The sequence below is a fragment of the Diadema antillarum genome, unplaced genomic scaffold, assembly GCF_040938485.1.
Source record: "Diadema antillarum isolate AM-2024a unplaced genomic scaffold, OU_Dant_1.0 seq00000261_RagTag, whole genome shotgun sequence".
NCBI classification, from domain to species: Eukaryota; Metazoa; Echinodermata; class Echinoidea; order Diadematoida; family Diadematidae; genus Diadema; species Diadema antillarum.
In genome coordinates, this window is record NW_027271299.1 from 416,481 (window position 1) to 429,109 (window position 12,629).

The 12,629-nt window shown below is 36.9% G+C and overlaps 1 protein-coding gene across 1 annotated transcript in view; it reads right to left on the bottom strand.

Moving 5' to 3' along the window:
• Nucleotides 1–12,629, bottom strand: part of LOC139729732 (signal peptide, CUB and EGF-like domain-containing protein 2) — a 96,674-nt gene that overhangs the window by 17,914 nt on the left and 66,131 nt on the right. Inside the window, 8 exon segments of the mRNA XM_071640668.1 lie at nt 962–1,084; nt 2,896–3,012; nt 4,048–4,170; nt 5,067–5,183; nt 7,230–7,268; nt 10,652–10,768; nt 11,399–11,521; nt 12,349–12,471. Of these exon segments, the coding sequence (XP_071496769.1) occupies nt 962–1,084; nt 2,896–3,012; nt 4,048–4,170; nt 5,067–5,183; nt 7,230–7,268; nt 10,652–10,768; nt 11,399–11,521; nt 12,349–12,471 (882 nt within the window).

Sequence of the window (12,629 nt, forward strand, 5' to 3'; positions counted from 1 at the left end):
CAAACTAAAACTCTCCTAGTAATATCTCACTTGTAACATAACAAGCCCTATTCTTGAAGTTACGATTAAAGATATTTTCATATCATTTTCTTTGTTTTCCAGCAAAAATATCTCACATTAATGAAAAAGGCGTTAATCCTTTGGCGATGTTTAAGTAATTAAGATCGTGAAAATGTAGAAACGAAAGTCGACCTTTAGGTACTTAGCTTTACAACAGTATTCGTTCTTAATGAAATTGAGGTAGAATATAGCTTATCTGCGCTTCAGGCAGAATATCGATATGCATGTTATATGACCCTCCTGGTAATTACGCCGAAGATATTTCGTCACAGTAAACATTAAATCAATGGCTCATTCAGCCACCATTCATTAACCTGCTGAATTTCAAAAATGACGTAAAGAATATAATATTGGTTTTAAAAAAAAAAAACTTTTAGAATTGACCTTTACATTTTTACGCTTTACCTCGTCAAGATGGTCTTGGCTAGTTTAAGAAAAGCAGGTTTTACATTATCATATGTCAGACAATCTTCTGTCCTTTGGCATTGCTAAAGGTCAACTCAAAAGATTTCTGAAATATAACCTCATACTCTCTCACGTTAATTCATAAGGTTTGTATTATGATTTTGACACAAATAACGTTTTTCCGGTTTCAATAACATTAAAGTCTGACTGCGGGTTTAAAAAGAAATTAGTATGGGCAGCGCCATATTGATTTGTATAGACAAGGTTCCGTGACGTCAAATGACGCGTTGCCTAAGCGGCAAAAACAAATCACGTGTGCATTAAGTGCATAGCTCTAGCGCGCAGTACGCGTCGCCTGCCTATCACGGGACATGGGATATAATGTTTACGCGCTTGCCCAAGCGTATGGGGACTCCACACGCAGTTTTTTTGCCCTCCTCAGCATGACGTCATTAGAACCTCGTCCATACGGAGAAAGTCCAGTTACAAATGTTACCTGTGCAGTCTTTTCTGTTGGGATGTAAGGTGAACCCTTCATGACAGTAACATTCGTAACTTCCCTCTGTGTTGATGCATCCATGTTGGCATCCTCCGTTGTTGATAGAACATTCGTCGATATCTGAAAACAAAAAAACAAAAAAAAAACGATAAGACAGAGATTCAAATGCAATTGGTGAGCACAGAAGTACCATTTTCAAAAATAACCCTCCCAACAGTCTCACCGAACATTGACTCCTCTGTTTTTCTGTTTACGCTGTTAAGTTGTCTCTCCTCAGTTATCAAATATTATTGCACTTGGAGAAGAAAACTTTTTGGTTTTGTCTAATATGGTGATGATTTGCAGTCTTGTATAACACGTCCCTACTAACTCGATACCTGAGCAAAGTATCCAGTCATTCCATTCGTCCAATCATCTAGACTATTTTTAAAGACTGAGCGACTGATGAATGAATAGAAACATCATCAGAAAAAAAAAAAACATGTAATGAATAATACTCAAAGAATTATACAAAATTCCATAGGACGTGACAGGCAAACTTTGACATTTTTGATTTGTTAGGTGAATAGCTTTCGTTCCTTGATTACAAGGCTCAATTTAGCATCTTATCTCATGAATAGTTTTTTACATTCGTCCTCAAGCAAGACATTAATCCAAGTCTATTCTGAAACCAAGGTCAGCAGGAGAAAGAAGAATACAAAAACAACAATCAAAGTCTTCCGCAACAAAGATGCTGAGGAAAATGGGGTCTCTGTCATACCCTCAACTCTAGATGTGTATAAAGTGACTGCAAGTGAAGCAAGCAGAAATAGCGGAGCCAGCCAGAATCAATCCAGTAGCTACCTAAGCTACCATTGGGCGGAGCATCGGATGGATTAACCTATTGTTAGGAGGGGCGTGCCGGTTATACCTTTCCCCTCGCTTATGAATAATAAATTTACAGAGATATCTAAACTGGTTACATGTCGTTATTCTGAAGGTTCGTTAATTCGAAAATGAAACAAGGTTCGTTTTTCCAAAGGTTTGTTACTCCGAAAACGAAAGAAATACGTTTCGTAATTGAAGGTTCGTTAGTCACATGGTACGCACCTCGTATAATATTTGGATTAATGAACCTTGTTCATTTTCCGATTAATGAACCATGGGAATAACGAACATTCAGAATAACGCCACAAATGATCGCTCTGATGACAAAACCTATATCTCATTTTCGAATTAAAGGGACTGTACAGCATTGGTTGATGGGAGGATTCAGGTTTATAATATTCCTAAGTGAGATAATGAGAAACCTCTTATGAAATATGAAAGAGCATGTAGTTTTAAGAAGGATTCAACGTTTATTTGATGGAAATTGGTTTTCAAATGGCGGAGATATCAAAAAAGCGATAATAATAAAAGGCGACAGGCCACGCCTTTTACTAGGATCTCTTTGTTTCACCGTGTTTTTGGATATCTCAGCCATTTCAAAACCGATTTTCATGAAATAAACTTTTGATTCCCCTTAGAAGTGTATGCTGTTTGGCATCTTATATAGTGGTTTCTCAATATCTCGCAAAATATTAAAGCTAAATCCTCACCTCAACCAGAACTGTACAGTCCCTTTAACGAACGTCTCTGTATAGGGAACTTGTGTGTTTTGGTATCACTCTCTTACGGAATAACGGACCTTATTTCATTTTCGGATTAACGAACCTTCTGAATAACAAACATCAACTGTTTAAGGGCCCTTGATGCGCTGACGCACTTGCCTTTGGTTTGCTTTGCTCGATATTTTTTTTTCTGCGCTTAACAGCGAGAAGACCTTGACAAAAGGCGCATTGCACAAGAGTGGCAAACCTCGAGTAAATGGGATAACCTTTTTCTGTATCATCATGACAGGTACTTCGTCAATGCTGCCAAAGAATCGGTGCCAAAGAAGTGGCGGAACTTACCTCCACAATGTGTTATGCCGAACGCCTGGTAGCCGTCATCACATATACACTGGAAACTCCCCTGAAGGTTGATACAGGTGTGATCGCACGTGTCGTTCATTGCACACTCATTGACATCTGTGATGAAACACACAAACAAACCATCAACCAAATAAAGATATCAAATAATGAATGTCAAAGTAGTCATACATTTCGACGTCAATCGGGGGGGGGGAGTATTTCTATAACTCTTCGTGAATCATCATCAGCCACTAATGGCAACAGTACCTGTGAATGGATATGGTCATACTTCTACGATTCAAATCACAGTTATGATTTTGTTTATCCACGGTAGCTTCTTTATGTTGCTACAGCTGTATACCAGAAGGCAGTACCATTACCATCACACTAGTGTTGCCAGGTACCAAATTATACACCTGTGTCGAGAGGGACATTGTGGGTTTGCCAAGCATGATGTTTTAAGGACTAAGGCACTTAAAGGAGTTCGAACTCAGGACCTCCGATCGAAAGCCCAGAGTCTTCTCCACTATGCCCATTACTACCAATGTTTTACGTCACCAGTAAATGTTCTTCCGTCTTTCTTTCTGATAACATAATGAGATGCTAAAGGTAGTAACAACTGTATTAGTCATAGCACTGGGATTCACTGAGGCATAAGATAGATGTTACAATAATTATGACATTGTAATGAAAGTAGCCTAATAGAGATAGTTCCCATGGAAATTGCGTAATTTTCTTTTTTACACATAAAATTAATGGCAAACCTATACTTGGCTTTTTAAAAGCGATTAACAGGATCACAAGTAAAAACAATCCCGTATTCATCACACCAAGAGTTCTGCGCAATCAGCACTATTATGCCCAGTACGGGTTATCCGGCTTTGTTACTGATTTTGTTCCTGTATGAAGGCTTATCTCCACCAGTAAGTCAACGCCCATATGAAATAAACCAAGTGCGGCTGCATAGCAACGAGACCCCGCCCTTGGAGACAATCACAACCATTACCCATACCAAGAAGCCCGCTTATGAATAAAACGCCCCTCCCACACACCAACAAACCCCATCCATGCCGACAGATCCCGCCCATATCGACAAAACCCCGCCTACACCTACATACAAACCACTCACATATTAATGAAAGCCCTCCTTACCGATACAGCCCCTTCCATCTGCCATCAGTTTGTAGCCCTTGGGACAGCTGCACTCGTATCCGCCCAGTCTATTCGTACACGTGTTGTCACATCCCCCATTCTCACTGACGCATTCATCGATATCTGTGGAGCAGGAGGCAAAAATAGCGGTGTCTTGAAGCATGATTAAAAGCAATGGGCACAGCCGTTATCTGTCGAATTACTGGCAGAATCTGTCATAATTCTTTTACCGTTAACCTAATACTTCCTAACTACTCTCTCAGATGTTTAGATCAAAATCAATGCAGATACCTCTTCCACATAATGATTATTTTTCTCAGAAAACGTAAAGTTTGTTATAAGCATAAGAATCATGTAGAAACATACATTTTGTTCTTGCATAAGTGTGCATAAAGTCTACAGTACGTCACACTATTAAAATTTGAATGCAAAGTCAATAGGATGAGTTTTGTACATTTAGCATGATACGTGCACGCTTGATTCCTGTTATAGCGACAGCCTGTCTTTGTTATCTGTGTTCCTCATGGTGTCTCATTTTTACGACGTAAAGAAGGGGGGACAAAAAGCAGAACTACTAATATGATGCATCATATAAGAGAAGACAGGAAGTCACCAAAACAGAGTATTCAGAGGGAGATGAGGCAAAGAAAGAACAAATTGAAAGAAAAGAAAGATAAATCCGGACCTGAAGGAAAAGGGGGTTAAAGATGTTTGGGGTAAGGTAGAAAACTGACCAGGTTACGGGTATAAGAAGTAAATAGAGCAGAATAATGAAAGAGAATAGAAAGTTGAGAGGTACGACAGAATAGGACAAGGAGAGAAGAATGAAGAAGGAGAAGGAAAAGAAGAAGAGAGAGGAGGGAGGAGATAAGAATGACAAGTTCTAAAAGAGGAACTTTGATTGAGTGGGAGAGGGGTGTGAGAGGGGTGTGAGAGGGGGAGGAGAGGGGTAGGAGAGGGGTGTGAGGGGGGTGTGAGAAGGGTGTGAGAAGGGGAGGAGAGGGGTGTGAGGGGCATACCGTTACACGTTCTTCCGTCTGGCATGAGTTCGAATCCCTCTGGGCAACTGCACTGGACCCCAGTGGGCGTGTCCTCACAGACGCGGTCACACCCTCCATTGTTCAGGCCACACGTCTCTGCGAATCAGATGGCAGGGAAGGAGAATACGTTGTGACGTCAAGATCAATAATCACAAGTCATAATTAATACTTAGTTAACACAGAATTTAATCACACTTGATCTCATCCTATAATATATTCATATCCTATACATAACGTATGATGATGATGGCGATCATGATGACAGTAGTCACTGAATTCTTGTTAGGCTCATAAATATTATGAATATTTTCAACATCATTATTATCAGCACTATCAATTATTTTACAAGGTATTCAGTGCAGATTCCTTTATTTTCCACACAAACTCTGTTCAGAAAGGGTTCCCACTCGAGACTTTTGTAGTGTCTTTATTCGGATTTGAGAGAATAGAGCAACAACAGGGATATGAAATGATAATGGTTAGACCTTGTTTCGAGTAAATATCAATTTTAGTTACGATCAATATTTTTTCGCGTTTGACAATACGCCAACCCTAATCAAAGTTCAAGTAGCGCTTTCCTCGGTATTAAACGAGAAGATTGAATAGCTCAAATAAATCACTAAATGGTTACATTCCGTTCCCTATTTTTCATTCACAATTTTTCTCTATATCGGAATCTCTCTGCAGGGATTCAAATCGAAAATATTTATGGGTATATGGCGTTTTACAGACTGGGCATGGTGGTGAGTCATGCATTCCGCATTATTACTTTGCATGTCAAAAGCAGCCATGTGGCGTTATGATATTCCATGGGTATTACGGGTAGTTGATATTAGTAGAAATGCTGTTAAACCTCATCTATGTTACTTTGAAAAGAACAATCATCAATGAGTATGATGTGAAGATGAAAATGACACGCGAAGGAGACAATTTCCCTTATGCATAGGTCAGAAGTTAATGATTAACTACAAAAACTTCTGTTTCATTGTTAGTAATTCTTTTTCACGATCGGCTGCTTAAAACACGCAAGATAACACCATATTTGCATCATGAACTATGACATATGCAACAAGCAGGGAACCATCATGGTATAGGTTTCGATAACACCGACAATATTCGAAACATTATCATATCATCCCAAGAAAATGATCAGGCATGCTGTAAAATGTAAGTGCTACTGATAATGATCTAACAACCGCTTTAGATATGTAATGTGAAAGACTAACATGCACATGATATTCGTTTTAATTTGCAGCATACTGTTTGATTTTTTTTCCTTTTTCAAAAATTACGTAATATTTTTTAAAATATGAATTATTGCTTTAATGACATAGATTTTGGCATAAAACTGATGAATTTACATAATCGTAAAAATGAGAGAGCAACTTACACTCTAGAATACGATAATAACAACATCATAATAATTGATGATAAGTTTGATACTTACATGCAATTATTATTGAAACTCGTGTTATTTACATTATCATCCACTCCATTTTTCAAGAACAATTTGTATTGTGACGAAAATATTGAGATCTGATTTTTTGAGAATGGGAATATCAAAGTCTTTTACGGACTTGGAAAAACATGTCACATTGAGAAACAGATGATTCTGCCAAAGTTCAATCATAACGTAGTTCTATTTCGTACCTATCCCATACAAAGCTGGCCCAACCTGGAATGGTCTTTGGGAATTCTCCACTTCGTCTGGGTCTAGCGCTGTAGAAAGATCGATTGTTTTTTTAATCACGTCATTTGCACATCAAAGTCAACGAAAAAGGTCAGGGGGGCAACATTTAACAAATGGCCAAGAAGGCCAAGGATCATCATGCCCTAAAAGTTTTGGACAGTAAAGAAATAATTTAAATTTTGAATCTAGCCTTTCATGGATAAATTGACGTGCTTTAGATGGTTGTTTCGAGATTGCCAATTGGTTGAAGTTTTGGAATTTTATAGAGAATGGTTTGAGTATTTTGATAGAAGAATTCCCAGCATCATAAATGGAAGCCGAACTTTTCTATGCAAATTGTCACATGTTTGACTGTGATGTTCCCCAGCACCCTGCATATTGACTGTTTCCACTCGACTTCCGTGTGAGAAAAGTCACGTGAAAGGTCACGTGCCAAATCACGTGGTATGTACCTGAAGTGGAGGAATAGTCGTCCGGGTCGTCGTACGCCTCTCCATGCGATAGCGTTCAATTGAGAAAGACACGGAAAAAGTGGCGGTAAACATCTACATGATCGTGACGGCATTTTGAGATTTGCGTGTTTGTCAACTCTTAAATGTACTTTGTATGGGTTAAAGAGGAGAAAAGGGGCAACAATGAAAACAGGAGGTGGAATATAGATAAAGGAAAGGGACAGTTGGATCAGACGTGAACGAAGTAATTATATCGAAGGCGTGAACTGCAAACACATATGATCAGGATGATGCACACACTTTTGAAAACATTTTAAAACACTAGAAAATAAAAAATAACGTCTATACTTATATTAGAGAAATAACAATGGTATAACTAAAGATAGATCACTCAAAGTTCGGTCACGTGAGTAAAGTGAGGATGATTTAGACAGAATCATGAATATTCATATTTTTCACCCGTTTGCATCGATGCACCAAATTAAACGTGACTTGCCACGCTACAGCCAGTTCTGAATGTGATTATCACACATATCATACATTATCATATAAGAAGTTCGATCTGATCACTGTTTATGACACTATATATAATTGCTATGGATTAACATCAATATTTGAAGAGTTTGTTCGGAAAAACCGATAAGTCCATCTTTAAAGATTTTGAAGTACGGTCTCTGTCAGAAAGTACAAAATAATACCTTTTAAATGATATATTGGTCAGTACATATAAAGGTACATTTTTGAAGTTATGGTCAAAAGAAGCAAAAGTTTTCTTATTATTCTCTTTATTTTTCTTGACCTTTAATCGCAAATATCTCCATTTGGCAAGTATGGACTTATTGGTTTTTGCGAACAAACTCTTCATTTCTTGCGCTGAAAGATATGAATTTTTTTTCTTTATCTTAATGCTTTTCACAGTTGGGGTTTTGGTAGCTTATGAACTTAGGTGTTTTTTCAACTTTCACAAAATTCTGTCTTGCATACGGAAGTAAAGATAATTGGTTGATAACTTCTGATTCTGATACTTTATCGACCAAATGCCAGAGAAAGAAAGAATACCCTCGCCCCGAATAAGTTGTTTAAAATGTTCTTACGACATGCAGAGGCAAGGTAATGCAGTAGAAATCTCCGAACAAAATTAATGACAAGATGGTTAGACAACACTATTTGAATGTAGTAGCATTTCGTTGTGTGTGGATTCATTGCAACATTGCAATGATGGAGTTTGGGCTTGTTCGAGATAAATGGTCACAATAGTCATTACATCTCAAGAAATTTGTGCAAGGAAACTATAGATATAATGAAGGGCCTTTTATGTATATTTGTATAGAATTTATAACAAATATATATAAATATATTTACATTATGTGTGCACATATATAATAATACAATAGGTATGTAATCGTTTACTTAACCAGCGTGTTGAGTACAGTCCTTGATAAAGGCTTACGTATTATAGAGGAGCAATTTTGGGAATACTAGACCGTTGAACATATCATAAGGGTTCTTGAAAGCGATAAAAATAAAATGTATGAAATATTTCCTTCTCTCCCACCCCGCCCTCTCAATTTCCCACAACAATGCAGGTTTAAAGAAGATGATATGTTTTGACTGGCGAAGTTCGATAAAGGATTCTGTATTTACAGCGTGGGTTACCAAACAAAGATAATTCAAAAAATGAGGAGGGATACTCTTATTAAAACACTTAATGACTACCGAGATAAATAATGGCACATGCAATGGACAGCTGAGATGCTTGTGGGAAATTATTCTTGAAATCTAGAGAGTTGTGATATGTTAACAGCAAAATCTGATCATGCAAACTTTAAAAGCCCAGACAGGTGATTTGAGGGTTGCTGGGTGAATTTAGCTGATTTATCTACTCGCCTTGCTGTAAAATGAGATATTTAGGAACTACAACATTTGCATAGTCATTTATGTTTTCACATTTTGATAAACATAAAGCATTTTAGAATCACTCAGTATTCTACGAATGGTTATTTGCTTATAAATGTTTCCCTTTCCCTTACTCCCCCCCTCAAAAAAAAAAAAAAACACCACGTGATAACATACTTTTCAAGCGACTTGTTGGATGGAGACAATGAAATCATTTTTTTTTTCATGGAATCCAGAATAAATAAAGGATTTCCCATTCATTTTCATTTTTTCGACCAATTTAAAAGATGTATAATGTAATTCCGTCCTGAGAAATCTGGAATAAGCCAATCCTAGTTCTCAATGTCGTCTTTTGTCGATCATTTTCGAACAATGTCTATTCGATTTAGTCATGTGTGACACATTTACAATTCAAATTTGTCCGTCACACTCGCTGCACACATAACAGCAAAAGCAATTTCGTCTTTCAGCGATTATTTTCGTTACATTTTTCCTCAAATTGATCTCATATCTTTTTTTATGTGATTTCTTGGTTACTTCATTTTTTTTTCTGCAGTCCTGCACGATGCTCAGGCACATATGATGTGTGTTTTCGTTTGTGACAAAGTGTGTATTTTTCTCTGCGTGTGAATGAAAAAAGTTTAAAATGACTAGGGAAAACCTATACGTTAACGACGTCGTACTGATTTGATTGTTACACAAATTGCTAAGCTTGGGACTATAATCGTAATTATTGATTATGTTAATCAGAGTAATCGTGGGTCTCCATTTAGCAAAGTTCTCACATAATGGTGGCTAGGAAGGCACGTAGATAAAGATACAGGCAAGTGTTAGTATGAAATCAAAATATCGCTAAGGTAACAATGATCGTACAATTCTAAAATACTTTACACAAATCATTTGGTCCCTTTCTCATTATGTGTAAATTAATCTAATGCACATTAAAAAAAACCTCTTGTTAGCATGAAGAAATAGGTATTTTCAACACACTCATTAAGGATATGAAGAAAGAAGTAGTTGAGTAAAGTGGCAGCAACGACCGAATATTGATTAAAATCACTTGTCGCAAGCTGTAAAGCTACATGTATATATATATATATATATATATATATATATATATATATATATATATATATATCTTTTGAACAACACTAAAAGCATTACGGTGCCTCTCATATCTTGCAGGATGACAATTCTAATGAGCAACACTTGGATATTATAAAATCAAAGCTGCATAAAGGAGTTACCATTGACTTCAGTGGATTGAATTGAATTGAAAAATATATCAATCTAAAATTAGAGGTTAATCAACAAATAGCATTATGAAATCAAGTGACATTTACGAATAATCCTTTTACAAAAATGAAAAAAAAATAAGTGATGAAAGTGATCGAATTTATGTTTATATAATTATTTGTTTTGTCGGAGTGAATTGAAACTATACTGGCTCCCGAGGGTTCTAATTCGAGTCAAAGTAGCTACTCGAACTGATTTGAGCTAGATTGTTGGAGACGTCCAAAGCCTACCTACACACGTTCTCCCGTCCGTGTGGAGATGATACTTCTCGTGGCAGCTACACAGTGGTCCCATCGGTACATCTCGGCATATATGTTGGCATCCCCCATTCCCTATGGCGCAGGTTGCTATCGAGGCAGAAGAGAAAAGACACATACAGTCGATGTTATACCAGTCCTCCATGCGCACCAAAAGAAAAGAGTTTCTTCATAAATCGTTATACGCATGCGTACAGCACCTGCGCATGCGCACTGTATTTACTATTGGCGAAAGTTTAAGTTAACCAAGTATTTCGTAGGAAATATGCTGAAGAACAGGTGAGTCTATAAGCAATCAACATAAACACATAGACTCACTCACAGACACTCACAGAGAGAAATCCATATCTTTCGCTGCAGTTTTGCAAATATTGTTAAAGCTATAATTTACATTCGAAATGCACATGTTGTTTTCGAAATGCGTAGAGGTAATTGATAATAAGAATGGAGAAGAAATATCTTTGAATCAGATAATCTAAACCTGGAGATATCAAGAAGTCTATTCGATGATTAAACTGTCATTGGACAGGTTATATTGAATCCTAGTTCTGGGGCTCTTTTGGCATTGGTACTGACCCTGCTGAGCCTTGGTGCGAGGTTCCTGGAGCTTGTCGGCTCCGATTTCATCGGAACTCTTCGAAACCCTGACATCTTTGCATTTGGAGGATCAGGTGAGCTACCAATGATCAGAGGAAGGGGGCAGAAAGGTGGGATACTTACGTATGCAGCTTCGGGTTCCGGAGAGTATGTAGTCAAGTCTGCATTGACAAATGGACTGGTTATTATCTATGTCAACGCAAAAGTGTGCACAGTCCAGGTTCGGGTTGCTGCAGCCGGGCTTACCTGCGACAGGAGATTATGTGGAGTTGATATTTCAGTTCTGAATCGGGCAAACAACGTTGTTGTTGTTTTTTTTTACCTCAACTGCGTATTATTTTCTTCACAAACCAATGTTCTAAATCACATTACACACACTCCCATATAATACACACACACACATACACAATAAAAAAAAATCGACATCTTTTTATAATTTAAAAAAAAAGATTCATCATTTGTTTTGGTAAATTACGATATCGTTTCTTACTATTTAAATTTTTTCGATTCTCTTACGATTTCTCTTTCGAGTAAATATTGTCTTTCCTAGTTTATTTCTTTAAACGTACATATTTATTTTGTAAATACACAAAGAAAAATTGTCAAAGCTAATCAAATTCAACTTCTTTTTGACATTGTTTGGGTTTCATGGAAATGTATTCCTGTTTTTCAAAAAAAAAAACATCATACATGAGTTTGATTATTGTTGTCAAAAACGGAAGTAAAACAAAAACATTTTGCTTAAATTACAGTCGATTTTTTTCGGGTTAGGACTGACGTTAGGTAATGTAATCTTTTGAATTGTCCATAAATAAACAAATATTCTAGGATATATAAATCGAATTTCATGATATCATTGGTATTTTCCAGACGATATACACTATTTGCTATTCAATACTGCAAAATCGAAATCAAAAGATAAAAAGTTAAACCGTTCCTTTATAATTCAATGGACTTATACCTAGTAACTAACATTTGGATTTGAAGTAATATAATTTGATGAACTCCGTAATTCGATACTTAGCAGTCGGTAATAGTATTAATATCTTTTTGGATGAAATACAGACACTTACTTGAACACGTTCTCCCGTCGACATTGAGATATCTGGACGGCTGACAAACACATTCGTAACTCCCAATCGTATTGACGCACTGGTATTCACAGGTGTGTTCGTTTGTTGCGCATTCGTCCTTATCTGAAATATAGCAGAAATTTTATCCATCTCGGTCTGAGAAAATACTGTATGATGCGGAAAATATCATTTTTCTATCACCGAATTGGCACCATTTCACTGCATTTGTTACACATGAGAAAGATTAGAAGGAACCGGTTAATTCATTTAATCCGAAAAAA